General features: G+C 41.4%; 1 protein-coding gene across 1 annotated transcript in view; it reads left to right on the top strand.

Moving 5' to 3' along the window:
• CYYR1 (cysteine and tyrosine rich 1) overlaps positions 1-17,987 on the top strand; it is a 102,876-nt gene extending 84,889 nt beyond the window's left edge. Inside the window, exon 4 of the mRNA XM_038153997.1 lies at positions 17,823-17,987. Within this exon, the coding sequence (XP_038009925.1) occupies positions 17,823-17,899 (77 nt within the window). The 3' untranslated portion in view covers positions 17,900-17,987. The remainder of the gene's footprint in view (positions 1-17,822) is intronic.
• The last annotated feature ends 4,592 nt before the right edge of the window (positions 17,988-22,579 follow it).

Genomic DNA, 22,579 nt, shown 5'->3' with positions numbered 1-22,579 from the left:
GTCTTTCAGTTTTAAACTGAAAGACAGTTGCTTCAAATGAGATAAAAGGAATGGATTTTTTACATTAAAGATGGTAAGAAACTGGAACAGATTGCCCAGAGAGGGTGTGGATTCTTCCTCACTGGAAGTGTTCAAGGACAGGCTGGACAGGACTTTGAGAAACCTGATACAATGACAGGGGCTTGGAACTAGATGATCTTTTAAGGTCTATTCCAACCAAAACCATTTTATGATTCTATGAAGAGTGCAAAATAATGAATTTCAGAAGAAAAGAAATTAAGTACTTTCCTAGAAAAATTACTAGAAATTTTCCTAGAAATTACTTGCCTAGAAAAGAAAGTAATTACTCAGTTGTTTATATAATGCACTAGTATATGAAAATAAGAAAAATGTTGCTGTGGCTTTTGTTCTTACGTACTTTTTAATTCTCAGCTAAGAAGAACTTTTGAAAAACTCCATGCTGGTTAGCACCTGCAATACTTATTTTTCTGCTAAAATTTTTTTTGTGAATTGAAGCCTGCCTTTGTAGAGTAATTTTGTAATTTTGTAGCTGCTGTTTGGGCCTTGTGTGTAACTTTCTATTTACTGTCGGCTCCATTGAAGGCTAAAGCTGCTACATTGTAGCAAAAGCACATGGAGGTTGGGTTTTCAGACTCAGTAAGCCACGTATTTTCCACGAAAAATAATGGAATATTATCTTGTCTAGAAATCTTACGATGTATATTTCATAGACTTACTTGATAAAGCATTCTAGGCATGTAAGACATGCCTAAATTTGAGATGTCTCATAGACAAGAGGTAAGTGCTATTACACAGGAGTGGTGCTAATTTTGGATAGGCAGATATTAATCACTTTATGATTCCTCCTAGAGTGATGTATCCTTAGAGATGCACCCAGAGTGCAGGAAGCAGGGAATGATTAATTTGGAAATATAGTTTTGATAATAACTTTGCTGTTAAATGAAAAGGGCAAGCAAACCACGTGGTCCAGAGTTCTGGTAGAGCTGTTGCTACATTCAGAGGCCTGTGGGCAACAATAAAAGCTCTGGAATAAAACCCTCCATCAGAACTGACTCCTTCCTTCACCATCTTCTTAAAGCTTCTCCATCAGAGGGAACCTGAGAAGCAGACCCTCCAGGGGAGGAAGTTCTATCCCACTGCCACCCGAGCTCTGTCAAGCCTGAACTTGTTCTCACGTGCCCAGCTGCAACATCTGGCCAGCCAATAGTGTCTCTGGGGATGAAACACCACAGTTGCCGCTATTTGGTTCAGATGCAGGGGCCAGACAAGCCAAGGCACGTCCCATCAGCAATACTGGTAAATTCCAGTAAGGAGCAATCTTGGCTTAAGTGCTCCGAGTATCTATCCCATAACTGCCAGCAAACACCAGTAAAACACCCCAGGTCACAACCCCTGTCCCAAAGTTCCCCTCTGCCCTTGCCCCCCAGTAACCTCCAAACAGCTGCTCTTAGGTTTGTGCCCAGGGGCTGACTCATAGGCCATTTGAATCCTTGTATCCCACCTGGACAGGCATCAGATAGGAAACCAGGCAGGACCAGGAAAGCATGTTGTGAGCATGGTAGTGTCCCACAGCCCTGGGGCTTTTGCAACTGAGGGTCTGTCCTGTCCCTCTGTAAAAGCAAAGTTGGGAAGGATTCTTTTTGATAGATTTCTTTGATGAAAATAAAGTCCAAGTGTGGCAATATTAGATATGAGAACGGTTTATTGATAAAGAAAGATAAGTGTTCTACGGAAGGGGGAGAGAAAAAGGAGCAAAGAGAGGAAAAGAGAGACGGAGAGAGGAGCTGAAAACTGGGACAGATTGTTACCACTGTACCCCAGGCGCCCTGTTAGCACCAGCTCAGCAGATGGAGAGTGTCCAGCAAGCTGCCATGAGCCTGCGTGGCTCCCTCTGGGCGCGATTTCCAACCAGAAGAGGGTTGAGTGTCGTTCCTGTTGCCAAAGAACAGGTTTCTGTGCCTACAGGCACTCCTGGAGCAGTTGCAGATTGTCAGGGTCGGGGCACGGTAGCTGCAGCCGCTCGGTCAGGGAAACCGTGGAGCACTAGCTTGCCGTGGTGTCGAGCTGCCTCGGGGAAGCGGTGAAGCAGGGCAGACAGCCAGGGAAGACACAGGACTGCAGGGAGGAAAAGGAAGGGAGGGCGGAGAGGGGGCCAAGCGGACTCTCTGAGCGAGCCCCTGATCCCTCCAAGAAACGCAAAGGAAAAAGGCTGGGGGTGTGGTGCAGTTAGTTGCTTTCATCTGCTAAGGCTCCTGCCATAGCCCAATTTCCCAGGCATTTTTTTCCCAGGCATCTAGAGATCTGCCCCACCAGCAGGGAGAGGGGCCCGCTTGCAGCCTAATTGTCAAAGTTTTCTCTCCCCTGATCAGCTGCTAGGCAAAGTCTCCCCAGGGACAAGGCTCCCAGCATGTGTGCTGCCCCTGTTGTGGTTTTTCACTAAATGTATGTGAAAAATGTTTTTGTGATTCATGTCAATTGGCAATGGAATTAGCAAAAGTTTGTATCTGCTGTGTTGAAAGAATATGTGTTCCCTGGGATAACTACAAAGATTGGTTTTGAAACTTTCTGACCGAATAGCCAAATAAAGCATCGAACAAAAAAATAGAAGAGTATAGTAAAGAGATGAGGTAGCAAAAACAAGTGAAGCTAAGAATAAAATGGAGGAAATAGTGGCGAAGCTAAGGGATATTGCGACAAATCTATTCAATGCTTATGTATAATAAAAAGCTTTATGCACTGGTACCAGACTAAAATTATGTAGCAGACGCCGGTGAAAGTCTTCCTCCAGATGACCACAAGAGGGGGAGGAAGCCAACGACCACTTGAAAAGATTATGAATTTGCTGATCCCAGCTTATTGATATTTGCTGATTTGGACTAACACAAGCACACTGGAAAATGCTTTGTAGGCTTAAAAACAGTATATATACTCTGGTGAATGTGTAGTGATGTGTGTCGTTAGTGGAGTGGTGACTCCCTGACCACCCAGTGCTGCTTGCTTGCTTTCTTTAAAATAAAAGATATAAAAATAAAATTCTGTTTGGCTATCGAAATTTTACATCAATGTATAACATATGTTGAGGCATAAATCAAAATCAGATTGGTCCCTCTCAATGTCCCATATACCATCCAAGCAGGAAAGGACAGCCACCTCTGCTAGAGCCACAGTGTGGGGGCGGCGAGAAGAGCCAGGAAGAAGCCAAGAGCTGCCATATCTGTTCTCTGCTGGGGCAGGACGGCAAGCAGGAGTAATGTGGATCAGGTAGGAGTGCTCTGGAAAGGGATGTTCATAAATTATGACAATGGAGCTGCCCAACAGCCCAAAATCCTGTCTGAATCAGAGTCCTGCAGCGAAAATGTTGAGAGCCTCCTTAAAAGTGTGCAGTTAATGTAAAAGAGGATGACTTGTGCTATACAAGTCCTTATACACACCCTGGACAGGAGATCACTATTTTGCCCAGCAAGAGTCTCAGCCTGGATAAATCAGCCCATTTACACTGGCTGCCACACAGCAGTGTTGGCTTTTGTTTTTTATTTTCGCCAATACTGGGGACACAAACCAAGGCACATGCTGGATTTGCTATCTCCTGATCCTTGAGCTGATCTGTAACCAGAAAACCAGGGCATTTTGTATTTTTGTGCCGTAGTTGAGATGGATACAACATGACACAGCACTCCAAGGTTCATGTGGCAACAGCGAAACTATTTTCCACAACTCCCGTTTATGCAGTTACCAAAAATCACATGCTTGATCCCAGTTGGCTGGTAACTTGTTACCAGCCAGTCCACTGAACAATAGCTGCCTGTGTATGTGCTTGCCACAACCTGGCCAACATCTGTTGCTTGCGGCTAAGTCCCGTTGCCCTTCAGTGCCCTTCTTCCCTTAGATGTTACTTCTTTTCTTTCACAGGTGTAGGATGATCAAGTTAAGGTAAGGGTTGTTTGTGTCTGTGAGGCCTTCAGGCCAGATGTTAAGCTGTCACATTTTTCACATTTTTGGAGGTCCCTCTTGGGCACTCTCTTCAGGAGATGCTGAATATTTTCTAGAGAAGAATATATTTGGTGAAATCCTGGTCTTTTTTTACCCCAAATGAGCTATGTAGCCTGGTCAAATCACAATAGTTTGCTCAGGGCGGGTAGGAGGAGGGAAGGGTAGAAATAGAAAAACGATCTAAATCAACAGATTTAAAGGGAATAGTAGTGTTGCCTTTCCCTCAAGTGCAACAAATTTTCCTCTGAATGATCTAACCTTGTGCTTCTGGGCAATACAGAATCAGTGGTAACACACCTGGATGTCTGGATGTCTAGGGATTCCAACAGAGTCAAGTGGCACATTTTGAATGAAATTAAAGGTACTGTGGAAGACTTTCATTCCCATAAAGAAAATATTTTAAAGTTCTTAAATTTTATCTTCTTTATATGGGCATGCAACTTTTTGCTGCTCCCACTGTCCAACTGAAAATGAAACTAATTTTGCACAGCCAAACAGAAGAAATGTTACTAGAAGGGTCTTCGACATTTTTTTAGTATAAGTTTTGAAATACCTTGGAGATGATCTGTCTGTTCTGGCTATGAAATGTATGTAAAAGGGATAGCAGAAAGAGGTAAGGTTCTTTGAATATGACCTTGTTACATGGATGCCAGTGCTGTGCCTGTCCATGCTGCATGGCAGAGAGCTGGGGTGCACCAAGACATCTCAATGTTTAGAAGAGGCTGGAGTTTGGCCTTGTTTTGCTTGTACATAGACGAATCGGTGCTTCTGAACAGAATCAGCTCACTGTCCATCTATCCTGGCAAATTACTGTGATGCATCTCCCAAGCTCTGGCAACAGGAACTCTATTAAATGTTAATTGGTGACTTAGCCAAAGTCGTGTGTTTAGGGAGTGATCTGGACAAAACTGAAACAGATCTGCTGAAATGGGCACAAAATTTATTTGCAGAACTTTATTGTCCATGAAAATTCAGAAAGATTTTCATGTCCATGTCTATTGAGGTCCAAGATGATTTATAGAGAAAAGTGATCTGAAATGATACAGTCTAGTTTTCTCAAAAGTGTTTGCTGTATTTTGGCTGTTCCTTGATTGAGCTGGGAGAGAAGAAGGACATCACTTTCTTTGTTTCTATTGCTATCTTACAATGAATCTTCCAGCTAAATGGATTTGCAGAACTCATGCAGCTGCTCTGCTCCCTAGAAGCCAATGGAGCCAACAAAATCCTCTGCAGAAAGAAATCAGTACCCTGGAGATCATCATTGATTAGCAATGGTATTGATTTGTGCTCATCAAAGAACACAGCTATCATGCAGACAAACGTTCTGTTCTTTAAAATACTGCTTGTAGGTGTGAAAGATTGCTGAGAATTATTTTGGAAAGCTTGGACAAGCATCTCTAGCTGAAACATAAGCCTGAAGTCTCTAAAATACAAGTTTCCATTGCCTAACAAACAATATTTACTGCATAGGTATGCAAAAGCATGTAACACTTTACCTTTGTTTGTAATGTTGAGTGGAAATGTAACTTTTTCTTCTATGGTTATTAGCCTCAGCTAAACAAAACCAAAGAGTGACTTTTAAACAACCACTTTTATTAGCAAGGAATACCTTGCACAATCATTCCTAAGACAAATAGCATTATACTGGTGAAAGAAGTCATGAGTCATTCAAGGTTTGGTCCTTGACTGGAAATTCTCTTCGAGCAATGGTAGTAATCTTTCTTCTTTCTATAATAGCTCCCTGGGTTTGAATGTGAAACTGTAATATATACCTGTAATAATGCATCGTATGCACATTTATTTGGCAAATTCATATCTGGGGTTCATTTTTCTCTGTTTAGTTTGCACCCCAGAAGAAGAGAGGAAGCAAAGATTACTTAAAGAAGTATTTTGTTATCATGGCTGACAAGCCTGCCTGTTTTCTCTGGCTGTGTGATGAAAGGGAGAGTGGAGGGTGTTGTACACCTTGACTTCAGCAAGGTATACACTTACCTTTGACACCATTTCCAGTATTCTGGTTGTCAAACTGGTGAGATCTGCATTAAGTGGATAATAAGGTGGGTGGAAATTTGGCTGGACCACTGGGCTCAAAGGGTGGCAATCAGCAGTACAAGTTCCAGCTGGCAGTGGATTATTGGTGGCATTCCTCAGGGATGGACACCATGGCCAAGACTGTTAATGGCTTTATTTACAATGTGGACAATTCCACTAGATGCATAGGGCTATTTTCATCTGAGGAGTCACAAAATAGGTATGGTTGAACACAAGCACACATGTGACACTGTGAATATGCGCTCTCTCCTTGCCTGTAAGGAGCACTCACAGTGCTTGACAGGCTGTGGGGATTCAAAATTAAGCAAAAAATATTTTTAATATGTTATTCATACATATTTGTAGCTCTGTAGACTATTATTGTATAGTTATATAGTCCCTAGTGTCGTGGTTTGAGAGGAAGTGAGTTTTTGGGAGGTGGTGGTCAAACCAATAGGTGCCCAGATGTGAATATTGGCACCTGGTTTAGCCACAGAGGATATGGATACACCTCTGAGAACACAGGGGTTAAAAGCAAAGAACTCCCAGGGGAACTCTCTCTCTGGGTTCCAGTGGATGAAGAGGTCAGACTTCCCCTGCCCAGCTGTGGGCTGGGCGGGGGAGGAGAAGCCACGAGGCCGGAGGGAGGTAGGCCGGAGCCTTGGGCAAGGAAGGGAGGTGAAGGCCCCTGGCCCCGGCAGGACAAGAGCGAGTTCCCCACAGATTATGGAAGGGTGGAAGAACTCTGAGGGCAGCCCCCCTTCCTCAGGAGGGGGAGAGAGAGAGAGAGAGTGTGTGCCAATTTGATAGCACTGGCCTGGCCGAGAAGGAGAAGGGGGGGCGGCGAGAAGAGTGCCCAGCAGGGCCAGCGTGGGAGTTCGGGAGGAGTAGAGACTGTGATTTTAACCCTTCTGTGGGATGATGGAAACCTTGCAAATGCTGATCCTCCAGGAGCTGAATGAGAAGAGAAATAGGGACAAAATAGGAGGAAACGGGCAAGTGTGATGCAAGTTGTGCAGGTGAAGAATGACCGAGAGAAGTTGAGAAGAATTCTAGATGGGAGGAGATGATGGAGTGGCTTTTGGCTGGACTTTTCTTGTATGGCCATGGACAGAACCATTTTTCCTGTAATACAGAGACTGCATTTTAGGGGGAGGTGATGGCTTGGTGCCGAAGGAGTGATGTGAGCGGAGACGACAGGTGATGAAGTGATGGTGCTCTCGAGACCCCTCGGCCCCAGGGGGTGAAATTTGGGGGGGACTAGTGTCCCAAAAAGGTGAGAGACTGTCGTTTTTCTCCTGGTACTGGGCGAAGCATCCTTGAAAAGAGAACCCTAAAAGCAGCTCTGGTCCATGTGCAGTGGCGAGAGCACTGGACATGGAAGGAAGAAGTCAGGAAGGTGGTGCTGAGTGGCATGGAAACACAAGTGGACTATGCTGTGTTTCCAGGCGAAGCCTGGAAAGGCGCAAGAGGGACTCCTCTCTCCTTGTTGAAATGAGAGGTGATTGTCGGAAGGGTGGAGATGGACTAAGAGTTGATTATTTGAAGGGTAATGGACTGGGTAAAGATCTAAGGTTTTGTTTCATGATGCGGGAAATTGAGTGGGGGGAGGAGAAATGTTTTGAAAGGTTTCCATTTTGTTCTGTGTGTTCATTTTAAAATAGGTGTAAGATAATAAAGTTTTTTTCTTGTTCACAAGTGGAGGCCTGCTTTGCTCTGTTTCTGAATGCATCTCACAGCAGATACCAGGGAAAATATGTTTTCATGGGTGCATTGGCATTGTGCCAGCGCCAAACCATGACACCTAGATACTCCAGTCTTTTTCTTACTAGACAATACACATTCCTAGGCCCCAATCCTAATATTGCTTCTTCTGGGAACCAAGGATGAGCCGCTTTTCAAGGTACTTTCTCATAAACAAAGTACAGCAAGTAGCAAGAAAGGGGGGCTCCAGAAGAGGTGGAACCAAGGGGGAGATTATGTCTTTACCTGTGCTTCTATTTGGGAATTCTTGTCAATTATTCTAACTTTCTAAACTTATGAAAGTGTCAAAGCCCTATTTCACTGTATCACAGAAGGGGGCATTCTTCCATACTTGCTGCTGGATGCCTCCAATTAAGATCAGCTTTTATATTACTTCCTATATTATCTCAAAAGTGTGTTGTTTTGTTTCTAGATTTTTAAGGCATCAAAACCACACTGACTTCATCTGTTTCATAGCAGGAAGGAACTGGTGTTGGACTGGGCTGGAAAATTGTGGCCTAAGTTGGTAATATTCCTGTTACTACTGATTCCTGATTTACTACTCCTGAGACTGCCTCTTACATGTAAAATCAATCAGTAAACAATGGTATTTTCTCTTTGTGTTGAACAGGTAAGAGCAGAGAGGGTGGATAGCCTTTCCGTCAGTAGGACTCTGCCTTCTCTTTTTCTCTGTTTCTCTACAAACTATCCCAGTTGCAGATCTGCAAATTTTTCTTGGGACGAAAGTGGTATAAATACTGCTGTGGAGGGCATTTATAGGAAAAAACAAAAAAATTGCCCTAGGGTAGACAAACAGTTTAGTATTTGACTGGAGAACAGTTAAAGCAGAGTGACGCAGAGTCCCCAGGCAGATGCAAAGGAAAGCTGCTTTATTGCAAAAACCAGGCCTTTTTAAGCAGTTAGACCTTTATCAGTCAGTTTTAAAACATCAGTATAATCCAACTAACCATGCTGCACACATAATGTGAACACATAATGGTTATATAACTTATTTTTCTACCTTTAATTCAGCTGAGTCACTTTTTCACTGTCCTTCTCTACTTAGCCGAAGTAATAGCCATGATTTTACAAGGACAACAAGGACCTTATAAGGTTTTACCTATATGCAACACATCCCCCTTTCTTTGTTTTTTATGTGAAGGCTTCATATACCCTGATTCCAAAACAGTCTGCCAGTAAAGCCATTATCTTATTAAGACTATTATTTGTCATCTGCTGGACACAAGTTAAGATATATGGAATACAGATGACAATCAATACAAACACATCAAATACAACCATGCCACTGAAAAATAGATCCACAACATAGGACAACAAAAAGGTAGTGTCCAATGTCCCCAGGAAGTGGAAATAAATGGCTATTGTTCCAAAGCTCATATGACTGGGGCTCAGGGGCCATGCTGTTTAGGCAGGAGGGAGTCCATTAGCTGCAAATGCTAACTTTGACATTAATGAATGTTGTTCTGGAAGCATGGAACAGGGAATAACTGAAGATGGTCAGCAAAAACACAACATGATGGTGGGTGCAATGGGACACACGGCCTCTGTTGGCAGGCTGGCTCTGTAAGCCTCCAGACACAGCAATGTTCCTGGCAGTCCTATCCCTACTCCTCCCTTGGCTACAAGGGCTGGATGATGATCATTTAATTTCTCCTCTCACTGGGCCTTGTCTCCTCAGAGACAATCGATGTTTGTCGATACAAGGAAGTAACCACTTTAGACCTGTTGGCAATAAAACACACGCATACCTTCTCCCCTAGGTTAGTAAATCAGCTAGGCCTTGCCATTGCACACCCAATTGTGGATCCTAGCATAAAAACTTTTTGAAATGGGTTCTGTACATGCAAATCCTCAGAGCGGCATCACTCTTCCGGGGATCACATTTGATGAACTGCTTTCAAAAATTCGAGCATAAATATTGCATTATCTAAATTTTCTTGAGGAGACACATTCTCCCTTGTTTTCTGTACAAAATGCATGTCTCTCACTATGAACATGAAGGCAACATTAAAGTAAAACCATACATACAACAAAGCAATACACTCACACTTAACAGAAATAAGCAAGGTAATACATGTAATCAGTAGCATGAGAGAAAGGATAGTGATTTAGAATGATACAAAATCAACTGCCTAAATACTGTACCATTACCCAGAGTCTGCAGTAGCTGGCAAACCCTGTTTCATAGTGAGGATCTGGAGAAGCCTTCCCGGGAAAGGTTTCCAAGTTTACCTCAAAAGGGGGTCCAGCTCATGTAAGCCCAAATTGGCAATTCAAAGTGACCTGATTACATTTTTAGTGCAGAAACATCTGGGTCTGTTGGGATATGTCTGACCAGCTAGGGCCAGGGCATGGCCGGAGCCAAGGCCTTAACTGAAACAGTCTCCCTAACATCTCCTACAAACAAGCCTCTAGGAATAGCTGCTGGGAAAGTTTCTCTAAAATTATACATGTCTTGCAGATAGCTGCACAATGGTATATAAGAAAATTTGTAAAGCAGCTGTTTTTGTCATTTATCTTTAGCTAAGTAGTCAATGATCCCATGAACATACTGCAAATAACCAAAGGAATACATATGTGCAACATCAAATAATATCTTACGGATAATGGATAATGCCTATTATAAAAGTTAGTGAATTCACACTATGACATGAACAACATATTCAGAATCATTAATACAACAGCAGTAACTGTCTTAAGAAGTTGAGGTTATATTTTTCCACACATCCATGCATACATGACAATAAAGCAAAGTAAAACCACGAAAAAGCACTAAAGAGCTTACAATTAATAACAGCCACAATCTGGAATTGTTACTCATTTTTCTGTGATATCTCTGGAAGATAAAACAGTGAAGATTGTTACAAACAGTTATCCAAGTTGACCAGTGCAGACCACATACACCCATAGACCCTTTGATAAAATGAAGGATCAAATAAACCACCATATTCACATATTTTTACACAATCTTATATTCTTAAAGAGTTGCTTTCCTATTCTTATCATAATTGTTTCAATTGGTTCCATCTTATATCTGTAACAAAAGAACTGTATCTTGTAATTTAAATAAGCATTTTTCAAGGAAACTTAACCTCACTCAAACTTAATGGAACTTACATAACAGAAAGTACACCTAACAGAACTTAAAGTTAACATTACTGAAAAGGAATAGAAATTAATCTTAATAGAACTTAAACTTAACAGAACTTAACAGAACTTAAAATAACAGCTTTAACTGAACAACACTTAAACTTAGCTTCACTTAAATTTAACATCACTTAAGCTTGACAGAAATTAAACTTCGCGGAACCTAACATTAACAGAACCTAAACTTAACAGAACTTACATGTAGCAGAACTTCAAATTACAGAATGTAAACCTAACATCAAATTCAGCAACACTTAAACTTAACATAACTGAACCTTAACATCACCTGAATTGTACAGAACTGAAACACAACAGAACTGAAATTTAACATCACTTAAATTTAACAAAATTAAAGTCAGAGTTGAGAGTGTTCCTTTAAAAGTTTCGGATACAACAGAATTTAATGTATTTCGAGTCTATCATTACACCAAAGGTACTGAAAATTTGTCATAGAGCAGTTAAACTTCAATGAACAATAGTAGGCAAACAAGTGATTTGTAACTGAAATAGTAGCAACATGGATTTACTGGAGAGATCATAAAGGTGCAGCAAATATGTTGTGGTTTTATATAATTTAGTTTTGAGAATAGCCCATAGTAAGTGCCAGTATTATTCAAGTACTTTTCTGGTGTAAGCATAACTTTGCCAGGGTATTTTAAAGTGGAGCTCAGAAAAATGGCAACATTGTATATCTTGGCAAATTGCACTTCAAACCCGCTCAGTTCACAGATGGTAAGACAGCTTTTTGAGATTGCCTTTACAATAGATTTGAGCTTCGACTATTAAACGTAATGGGATATAGACATTTAAGGCTAAAACATCAAGAATCTAGTTATATAATACTGCCATGAGTTTTGCACATGCACGGTTAGGTCAGCGGGAGTGTAAGAGTAACACCTTAATATAAACAGCTACAAAATCACAGTTTCGATTATTCTTGTAGAGTGAGCTACTGCTCGCTGCACTTGTGGTCCATCAATGTTGTGATATAAAAATGTTGTGATATAAAGTGCAATTTCAATTTATATGTGGCAAGGGAGAATAACTACGTTTGAATCACTAAATAGCTGTACCTATCTGAAATTCTGTCAGATGTTTATTCATAGTGAAAGAGTCACAGTAAAATTACTTTATCAAAGCTGTGGAGTAAAAAGGCAAGTGAACAGGCAAAGCTAGCATTATTCTGTCTCTTTCTACAGTGGAGTTTTGTGTGCTAATTATATCTAATTCTCAAATAGCTGCTGCAGATAAAGCTCAGGGTATGCCTTCAAGTGAACAAAATAATGCCTGATTTATGACCCAGCTGATTGCTCCCAGTAACTGTTGTGGTCATGCAATGTGATGACACTGGGCTTGAAAGTTAATTGCTTTTCTGTTAATACCCACCTGAAGTATTTCCAAGGAGACATCTCCCGAAGTTTCTAAGGAGGCACTGTGTCTTACAAATATTAACCTTCTTGTTTACAAACTAAAACATTAGCTACATAGTGATAAATGGTACTCTCAGGGTACCGACTGGCAAATTTTCTACCAGGTAAACAAGTTTCTAATTTTCGTAGTAACAGCAAACATCATTATAACTGAACAAAGAATCTGTATTAATTCAGTGAAATCAGACTTCTAAATCAAAATTTCTGAAAAGGCAGAATACATTCCACATGGCAAGTTTTACCAATCATGCAATATATCAGCATTTCTGTTCAAGAATTTAGACCATTTTTGTGCCATGCTACAGGCATACAGGAAGACTCTACATTCACACAGACAGCCTGGAATGTCTCCAATAAACAGTCCTGTCAAAATTCACAGCTCACTGAAAGGACCAGGTTAGTTTTAACAGAGTTCTGGTAATTATGTCACAAATATCACAAGGACAGCCTGTCTGCACTCTGCGATCTGAGTACGCAGCATAACGTGTTAACTGAACGACAAAATCTGCCATACCATTTTCTGCAGATCTCTGATAATAGAATAGTGTAAGATCTCCATGTTTTACTGCATCTTCTGGGCATTCTAACAGCAATGTGCTATAGCACCAGCACTCCGTGTGGCCATAAATCCACTCTAAGCCATGATGTAAGGTTCTGGGTTTGGGATGGTAGGCTGAGCCAGGGTAGATATCAAAGGCTAACCACTCTCAGAGTCTGCCAGTATGCTGCGAGCTGGTGGTTCAGCCAGGGGCCCCAGAGGGGGCCAGGGACCCATGGCATCTGGGGGGGTGACTGTGCTCAAGGGGCCAGCTGAGGCCAAGGGGGCTGCTGCTAGCTGAGCTGCGGGGCAGCCAGCCAGGGAGCTACTGCAGGGGGAGCTGGCAGCCAAGAAGCCTCTTTCGTGGGAGGTACCATGCAGAGAGGCCTGTAGAGCAGTCACAGCAGGAGGGGCCTCCTGCTTCCACAAGGAGCCTTTTGCTCTGGGAAGGAGCCTCTTGCTCCAGGGGTAGCTCTGTAGGGGCTTTGCCAGTGCCCATAACATCGCACGCTAAATTGAGGATCAGTCCATTCACTGGATCTGTTCCATGACCCATTCCCTGGATCTGTGCCCAGGATACTGTGCCCAGTATCTTTTCTAGCACTCCCTGCTGCAGCTGCACGCAGAAGTTTTAACATCAAAGCCTCTCTCACTTAGGAAAGAGTTACAACATTCTTTCACCTGTAATAAAAGTTGCTCCAACAAGGAGAAAGTGCTGCAATAACTTCAAGCTGCATCAACGCTACCAGGACACCTCCCCAGTCCCAGGATACTCACAGTCCCATGGCTCTTCATCTAGGGAACACCATAGACCTAACCTTAGAGGTTTGCCAGCATCTTGCTCTCTGCCGGATTGTGGTTTGCAAAGGAAGTCCCCTGCTGTTGTAGCAGGGTCTGGGTTCTGCTCTCTGCTTGCAGTCTGAGGGTTCCAGGATTTAAGGGCTGCCTAGCTGAGTTTCAGTCCATCTCTTCCTAGCAATCTGGTATCCTGGTGTTCTAGGTCCGTGGGGCTTTGTGGTTGGCCACAGTCCTTCTCCTTGCTGCAATCTTACCTGCCATCGTTCGGGCGACAGATGTTAAAGCAGAGCGACACAGAGTCTCCTGGCAGGTGCAAAGGGGAGCGGCTTTATTGCAAAAACCTGGCCTTTTTAAGCCGTCAGGCCTTTATCAGTTACATAGTTTTAAAACATAACAAACATAATCTAACCACCACACACCACAATGTCTACATATAACTTTAGTTTTTACTTCTAATTCAGCTGAGTCACTTTCCCATAGTCGTTCTTTACTTAGCTGAAGTAGCAGGCCTCAGCCATGATTTTACAAGGGTAGTAAGGCCCTTATTTTGTAAGGTTTTATCTATATGCAACAGAGAAGAAAAACTTTCAGTGTCCAGGAGGAAGGTAGCAGCCAGCTTGTTTTAAATGGTTTGAGGTTTAGAACTTTTTCTTGGTGAATTGTTTTGGGGTGGTTTTATTTTTTTTTTTTTTTGGTTTGGTTTGGTTTGGGGGAGGGGTAGTTTGATTCGGTCTGGTTTGATTGGTTGTTTTTTGTTGTTTTGTTGTTGTTTTGGGGTTTTTTGGTTTTTTGAGGGGTTTGTTTTTCTATGGACCTCTGTACCAACACAGAGGTTTGGTATATTCTGTATATTCTCTATTCTAGTATTGAAGCAATACATGATTTTGAGAGAATAATATTAAAAAATCCTTTGGCATTTTACCTATTGGCTAGTTGTTTCTAGACAGCTATTCCCACCGAGTGTTTTATAAACTACAGATTTAAAGCACTGGAAGTAGTCCACAAGACACTCATCCTCCTATCTTCTGCCTTCAGTGTGCCTGACATGTCATTCCTCTTAATTCTACACTTCCTGACTATGAAGATAGTGAGATCAGGTAGGTTTTTTTCCTCTCAGTTTATTTTCTTTGGGAGTAAAGGGCAGGGAAAATGTTTTGAAGTTAATTTAGTATTAAAAAAGATGGCCAGAATCATGCAGGAGCCTCTTTGTTCAATGAAATGTAAAAAGGCACAAATTTCATTCATTTCCTGCCAGGATTCTTCTACTATGACCTGAAAGGAGAGCCTTACGAGGCCACTTCATTTTATATACAATCTGGGTTTCTCCACCCCACCTTTTCCTTGTCTTTTTCATTCCCATTTATATTCCTGCTATTTATTTTGTATTATTCCTAATTTCTTTCTCGGGACTCCCTCAGGTACCTTTCCTACAGCCACATTTCGGGCTTCATTTCAATTTCCTTCTGATTTCAACTCAGTTCTAATTATTTCCTCTTACTTGTGTACCAAGGATCTAAATTATACGCAAAGAGAAAGCAAACATCTCGTCATATTTTAGAATCACATTGTCCTTGATGGTTACTGCCAGGAAACCACCAATACTTCTCATCATAGATCATAGAATGGTTTGGGTTGGAAGGGACCTTAAAGACCATTAAGTTCGAACCTCCTTACCATGGGCAGGAACATCTTCCATTAGACCAGGTTACCCCAAGCCCCATCCAACCTGGCCTTGAACACTGCCAGGGACAGTCCATCCACAACTTAGCATCCATCTAAAGGGAATTATGTATGGCATACCTGATAACATCTAAGTCCTCTACAAGGCAGTTAAACAATGTATAGTGCTATTAGTGCTATTTCAGAGCAACCATTCTTTCAGTAAACACTACTCACATGGCTATTTCTTTCTCATTTCCTATTTTACCATATATACATTTTTAAAAGAAGCACAGCTTGGGGGGGGGGGGTGTCTTCTTCTCCTTACGACATTATTTATTAGCTCAGGTTGGGTTTTTGTTATTTGAGTAATTTCTTGTGGAAGCAGAAAGTTAATAATCACCTTCAAAAAGAATGCATTTCAGAACCTGATGGAGTAGAATTCATCCCTACCATTCATAAGCCTCCAATAGATTTCACAACTCTACTATAGCCCCTTATAACGCTTAAAAAAACCACAAACCACAAACCACAAGAAAACAAAACCAACCAAACAAACAACAACAAGAGCAACAGAGAGAAAAATAAGAGAAAGACTAAAACCCAGAGATTCTTCTTAATACTGGACTTCTGATGTACTTTGAAGTTAGCAATTCTTTAAGTGGGCCATTCTGGTCCCGGAACATAATAATTATAAAACATTAACATTCTCTAGAAATATTTAGCATTCGCTGACAGGAACAATGCATTTCTAGAATACCCTAAAATATAATTTTCCACTTCAACACTCAACCACAGCAGAGTTTATAGTACAGGTGATGCTGCCTCAAGTAAGTATTTGCCAAATAGACAAAGATCTATGATGAGAATAGATAAAGGGACTTCCACCCAAAACTTCCATTTGACAGGACAGTAACTTACAAGTTTTCAGCTGGATTTTGAGTTGATGCTGAAATGCTCTGCAGGATCATTCCATTCATGCTGCTGATCTGAATACATCCAATAACTTGGTAAGCTATGTAATTTAAAACATTATAATCAAGATAGAGTTCCTTATAAATTTTTTAAAATGTTACATTTGTTTTATTAGCTGTAGGAGCTTGGGAAACATTTTTTTAAACAGTTGTATTTTTACAAGCTTGGGGAATTTACAAGCTTGGGAAAGCAAGGGGATTTAACTGCTTCTCCTTCATTCAGTCTTACTAAGGCCAGCAAAGCTCACTGGTTCATTGCTCAGGGATAGTGCCACGTTCTGCTGTTGGGCACTTTGAGGGATTATTTTAAACTGATGCCTGGGGCGAAATTAGATGCAAATGAGGTCAATGTTATGTCTGTGAACTGTTTATTGATGGAGATAAATAAGTGGCCCTAGTGGAGGCGGACTGAAAAAGAGGTGCGAGTTCAGCACTCAGCTGGCAGCGTGTCTCCTGCATCAACGAGCGGCGGGGCGCTCGAAGAGTCGGAGCACCGGTAGGAGATGTGGCAGGGAAGGTGGCAGAGCAGGGGGCAGAATGGTGGCGGGATCCCTGCAGGCTGCTGTGGGATCACAGTGGCGGCAGGAACGGGGGTAGGCGAGCAGGACAGTGGACAGGGACAGCGCAGCAGGAGCGAAGGCTGGGCGAGAAGGACTTGTGAAAGCAGGCGAGGCAGAACAGGTACTCAGGTTTAGAGGGCACCTGGGACCTCAGGCAAGCAGGGGAGCAGGAGCCAGCAGAGACATCAAGCAGGCAGGCAGAAAAACCCAGCACCTATCTGACCCCATTGCTCCTCCCATGCTTTGCTTGCACGAGAAAAATTATTGAATAATCTGTAGAGTCTTTCTCCAGAAGCAGGAAAGCAGGACTTACTACGCCTCTAGGGGAAGTAGTTTAGAGTCTATTGGTGGAGGGAATCTTCCCTCTGCTAGGCTTTTATATCAGCTTGCCCTCTAGCCCACTAGATCTCTTGTCCATAGGGGTGCACAAGAATGCAAGATGATCCTTCAGTTAGTAAAGGCCTCTGGAAGTGCAGTGAGGTCAGAAAAACCTAAAGGAACCAAAACTGAGCAGGCTTAAAAATACCAAAAAGCAGTATTTCCAGATCTTGCCATGCACTTTGCTAACTTCTGCAGTAGTCAGGCTGTGAGCGTACAAAGTACTAAGGTAAGGCTGTTTGAGGCACACCAGCAGCCTCCCTGTAGTCAGTAAAATTATTCATGTGTTAAATATTGATTACTGTAAATGTTGTGCTGGTTCAGAGCCAACAGATGTTTGCTTGTCACAAAGGGCTGTTCCTTCAAAGAAAGGACCACCTTTAATGGGAGAAGAAAAGGTCTCAGGGAAAATAGGAAGTAGATTTCTACTTCTACTAAATTTAGAAATGTTTTTGATTTCTATTTTGATTTTGATTTGATTTTGATTGATGTTTTTGATGGTGTTGGCTGATACATTTATTTCTTTTAGCAGTGGTGGACTGCCTGGGACTATCTCAGAGATGCCTCGGTCTTCATCTGCGCACTAGAAGCATGAAATTCCATTACTAAGGAGTTGGTGGTATCTAATGACCTTAGAAAACCTGGAGCTGTGTCACCTGAGGCAATGGAGCTGTTTTCCATCCATTCCTGCCATAAATGAAAGCAAAATGTATTAAAGTTTTTCTGAGATTTTCTTGTGGTTTTTTTTCTAGTATAACAATTATATTTAACTCCAAATTTTAAAATTAAAAGCCTGATCTTTTCTGTTCCTATTTCTACTAACAGTCCCTATTCATTTACATAGATATACAGATGGAAAGCTATTTTCAGAAGTGTTCAGCATTGGCTCATGTTCTGTAGAAGTGGGCAGTAAAACTCCTACTGATTTTTACTTGGGAGTAGAACTATGTCAACCCTGAACAGTTTTGAAAAGCACAATTTAAGCATCATTTTAACTAAATGCTACCCAGATACAATCCTGAAGAAATTAATTCCAAACATTTATTTAAAAATGTCACCATATCTTCATTCCATGTTTTCTGCTTCTTTCTCCACGTCTGTTTGCACAAAGACAGAGAATAAGTCAAATACTTCCTATGGATACCACTGCTTAATTCAAGCTGCTGCTGTGGCATTTTTACCTGAAATGCACTGGAAACATACCAGCTTTTCACACCCTTACTGCTATACATAACTCCTTTTTTTTTTTTTTTTTTAATTTTCCTTTTTTCTTTTTTTTGAGAGCAGGAATGTGAAAGAGTTTAGATAATTTGTTTGAGCTTGAGCAGGGTACTATTGTTTGAGCTTGAGCAGGGTACACCCTGCTTGAGCAGGGTGTTATACATCTGACTAAAGCAATATATGATGCAGTTATGCAAGAACAGAAAAATCATCCTTATGATGATGGCAATTCTCATTTATATCTATATATCTACATTCTATGTCAATATCTATATGTACATAGATGTGTATTTTTGTAATTCAAGCACACTGGTTTTTAACATCTTTTTCCTACCAGATGCTGGTGTGAATAGTGAGTTCCATGATAATTTAAGCCTTGGTTGAGCCTACAATCAGCAATAGTTTGAAGCACAGTTTGAGATGACTGCACAAACAAACATCACCAAAGCAGATGTTGGGTGGTTTAAATGGCTTGGAACTGCACCAGAATATATTCAGTATTTCTTGATGTGAACTGGAGATTGTAGAATTGTTGCTTTCAAATCCTGTGTGGCATCTGCTTTTGTTGATCACAATGAGACATAGATCAGCATGGGTTCATGTAAAAAGAGCAATAAATTACTTGCTTTCTTAAATTTGTTTCATAAGGTCAGCGATGGTTCAGTCAGTTTTGAATCTCACCAGTGGCGCTGCAATGCTAGTAGTTTGCTTCCAGCATCTCACATGATTAATGGGAATCCAGGTTGTTTTTCTCATCTAGATATATAGTGACATCAATAACTACCTTAACAGAACTACGTAGCTATAAAATACACCACAGTGAGTGTATCATGTTATATATATTTATGTAAGTGTATATGATATATATATTTAGTATTGTTAGGTATAGAAATAATTTCTGGGTATAGATATGATACTTAAGTGCCAGGAGGAGGGGGAAGGAATAGTTACTTTACAGTGTGACTGTAACAGCTGTACTACATTTGGTAAAAAAAGCATAAGAAGTCAAACAGAACAACTTTGGTATTGCACCTACTAATGTTGAATTTATCTGATTAATTTCCTTCAGTTTTTTTTCATTTGAGACTTTAGCGGCTGAACACCAGTAATTATATCTGTCTATTGTTTTTAATATATTTAGGTTTATAGCCATAGTTTAGTGGGCATAATGTACAGCTATTATGTTAGAAATATTTGTACATTAGAGATGCTGCTCATTTTTCATTAGTTCTCTGAGCCATAAGAATGTCACTGTTCCATTTTTCCCCAAAAACTGAATTTGTATGAGTTTTCTTGAATTTGCTGTGTTCCAGTCTCTGAGAACATGAGAGATATATTTGTGACCTCAGTTGTGCTATATAACCTTCTGACAACTTTCAAAAATGTGGTGGTTTGGGTTTTTTTCAAATTTGAAAAAAAAATTAGAGACTCAATTTGGGGCAATGAATGCATACGCAAAATATATCAGGTGGTATACTTGAAATAACCTTGGTGATTTCAGAGTCTGTTGGCTTTAAATGAAATGAAGTCAACTTCAAACAAATTGCTTTTCAAAATAGAACTTTGCGAGATTTAATTGGATGTTGGCTTTTACAGCTCGATCTGGCTTGCTCTGTGATCTTGTAGTGCAGTAGCTCACAATAAACTGCACCTAGAGCCAGGGAGGTCTATCTGGTTTGTACAGCAATAGGCTTGCATAAGCAGGTGTGAGAATATGTTCCCTTGACAGCACCATGTTGATATTTTGAAAAAAGTGGATGATTCTTGAAATGTCTGACACGACACTCATCCTTATTAACTCTGCATAATTTTGTGCTAATATAAAAGCAGCTGCACTGTTGAGGTCTACAGTGGTGGTAGACAAAACCTTCCCTGAGAGTGTCTTGTGCCAACAGGTAGGAGCCACAAGAGCAGCAGCGCACACACACACGCAGCAGCTTGGCAGTGAAGGCACAGGAGGGTCCAGGCATGGAGTTCCAACCTGCATTATTCCAGGTGACGCTGAAGGAGTCCAGGAGCCAAAGACAAAGACAAAGGAGGGTTTAAGGCATAAATACAGGGAAAGAGGGGGCGGAGAAGAGCATCAGGGATCCACTGGTCTGAGGGCTCAGGGGTGGTACACAGGGACGGGACCAATAGCTAATGCCAGGGTGGATGGGCAGGGTTACACAAAACAATGGCAAGACAGGGAAAGGAAAACTCACTAGAATGTGAACATATAAGGATAAAAGGGGTAAGGAAGGCCAATGGGGAAGACAGAGCTGGGACAAACTAAGATGCTGTTGCAGAGCACCAGGGAGGAAGCTTCTTTCCTCACCCTGAGCCATAAGGAATGCCCAGAGCTTAACTTGCATCTCTCCAGGGCATCACCATCCCCCTCTCCCCAGTAGGCTCACAGGCCTCCACACTGTATCACTTATAATACTTCATTAGTAGCTTGTTAAAAATGCAAAATATAATGTCAGCATCTCTGTTACGATGAGTATGTTGACATTCACACTGCTGGGTGCCTGAAGGAACACATCTCGAGTTGCACAGGTGCTGGGTGCTGGTGTCCCAGCTTGCAGCCCTCCTGCCCTGTTGGCCACTGAGGCTGAACATAGAATGTGTACAAGCCCTTTGCACTCTGTAAGAGCAGGTTATGACACGGGATCCGATGACAGGACCCTGACCTTAGCTTACTAGTAGAGCCTTTTTTGGTGGAACCAAGCTTGTGCCTACCATTTGTCTCACAAATCCTGCCAAGTGATAAGTAAATTTCACCTATTTTTCTGCTTTCTCCTGTTTTTGTGTCTCTGCTATAAGTCAGAAAACAGTATGTCCAATTATTTTCTTTGTAAAAGAATGAGGCAGATGTATGCCAAATCAACTTGAACAAATATTTTAAAACCCTTATGCTGAGAGAGATTGCAGGGTTATTACAAAACACAGAGGCTCTAAGGATGGCACTGTTTTTGTATACAGAACAGGCTGTGGTTCTTCATTGCGGCTTCCCTTCCCCCTTTTTTCCACCCAAAACCACCCATTACAAAGCTCCTGCAGTCACTGATTTATATGCTTGTGATCAAACTTTCCTGCTTCTAATACTGTGAGTATTTTATAAAAGATGGTTGTGATTTCTAGATGTCTGTTCCTGTGCTGTTGTGAAGCTTCTTTATTATGCTCCTGGCCTCATCAATGGTTTTAGCCTTACTATGAGACTCTACAGAAATTATTCTCTTAGAAGAGTTTATTTACATTTTGATGATTGCCTAATCTGCATCTATGTGCTATTCTTTGGGGTAACAGTCTATGATAGCAAAATCCTGATTGCTACCCTACAGCCCATTTTTGAGGGCCCCATGAGATTATATGAGTCCTTGTCCAAGAGCGATATCAACTGTCTCACCAAGTGATCTGATCTGTACTTTCTAATGTGTGCATATAAGATCAGGCACATTATTTTGAGCTCATTCTTTGAGAACCAGCTTAAAGATGAGTAAATGCCTCATGTTCCATATTTGCATGTGAATTTCTGAGTACACTGAGTCAGCTCAGCTGGCAAATGTTAATGATGGCTGCAGGGAGGGTCCACAGAAGGACTCAGCAAATCATGCAATATTCTTAGGCTTCCTTCTCCTCCTCTACCTTCTGCCTTCTCACATTTTGTTTTGCCTTGTTTTGCAATATAAATTTGATTCAGGTTGATAACCATGGGAGGCATTTGCAATCTCTATAGCATGTTGAAATATAGAAAGCCAACAAGAAGCAGTACTTTTAATTGAGAAAAAGTATGTTTCTTTTATTTTCAGGTCTACCACTTGGCTTGAACTATAGATCTTCAGGAAAAAAACCTACCAGAATTTTGCAATAGAAATGAAGGGAGATTTATTTTTCTTTCCACTTTTTTTCCCCTTTAATAACAACCTCACATATACAAACACTGCACAGGCTGCCCCATGACACTCTTTCAGTCTCCTAATGTGACTTTACAAACAGCATGCTAAGAGAGTTACAGATGCACACTTTAGCCTCTGCCTCCTGCTCCTCCCACCTCAACTGCTGCTGCAGCTCAGCACTGGGAATGCA

Source organism: Motacilla alba, chromosome 1, assembly GCF_015832195.1.
Source record: "Motacilla alba alba isolate MOTALB_02 chromosome 1, Motacilla_alba_V1.0_pri, whole genome shotgun sequence".
NCBI classification, from domain to species: Eukaryota; Metazoa; Chordata; class Aves; order Passeriformes; family Motacillidae; genus Motacilla; species Motacilla alba.
Note: the sequence above shows the minus strand (reverse complement) of the source record. Positions and strands in the feature narration are given on the sequence as shown.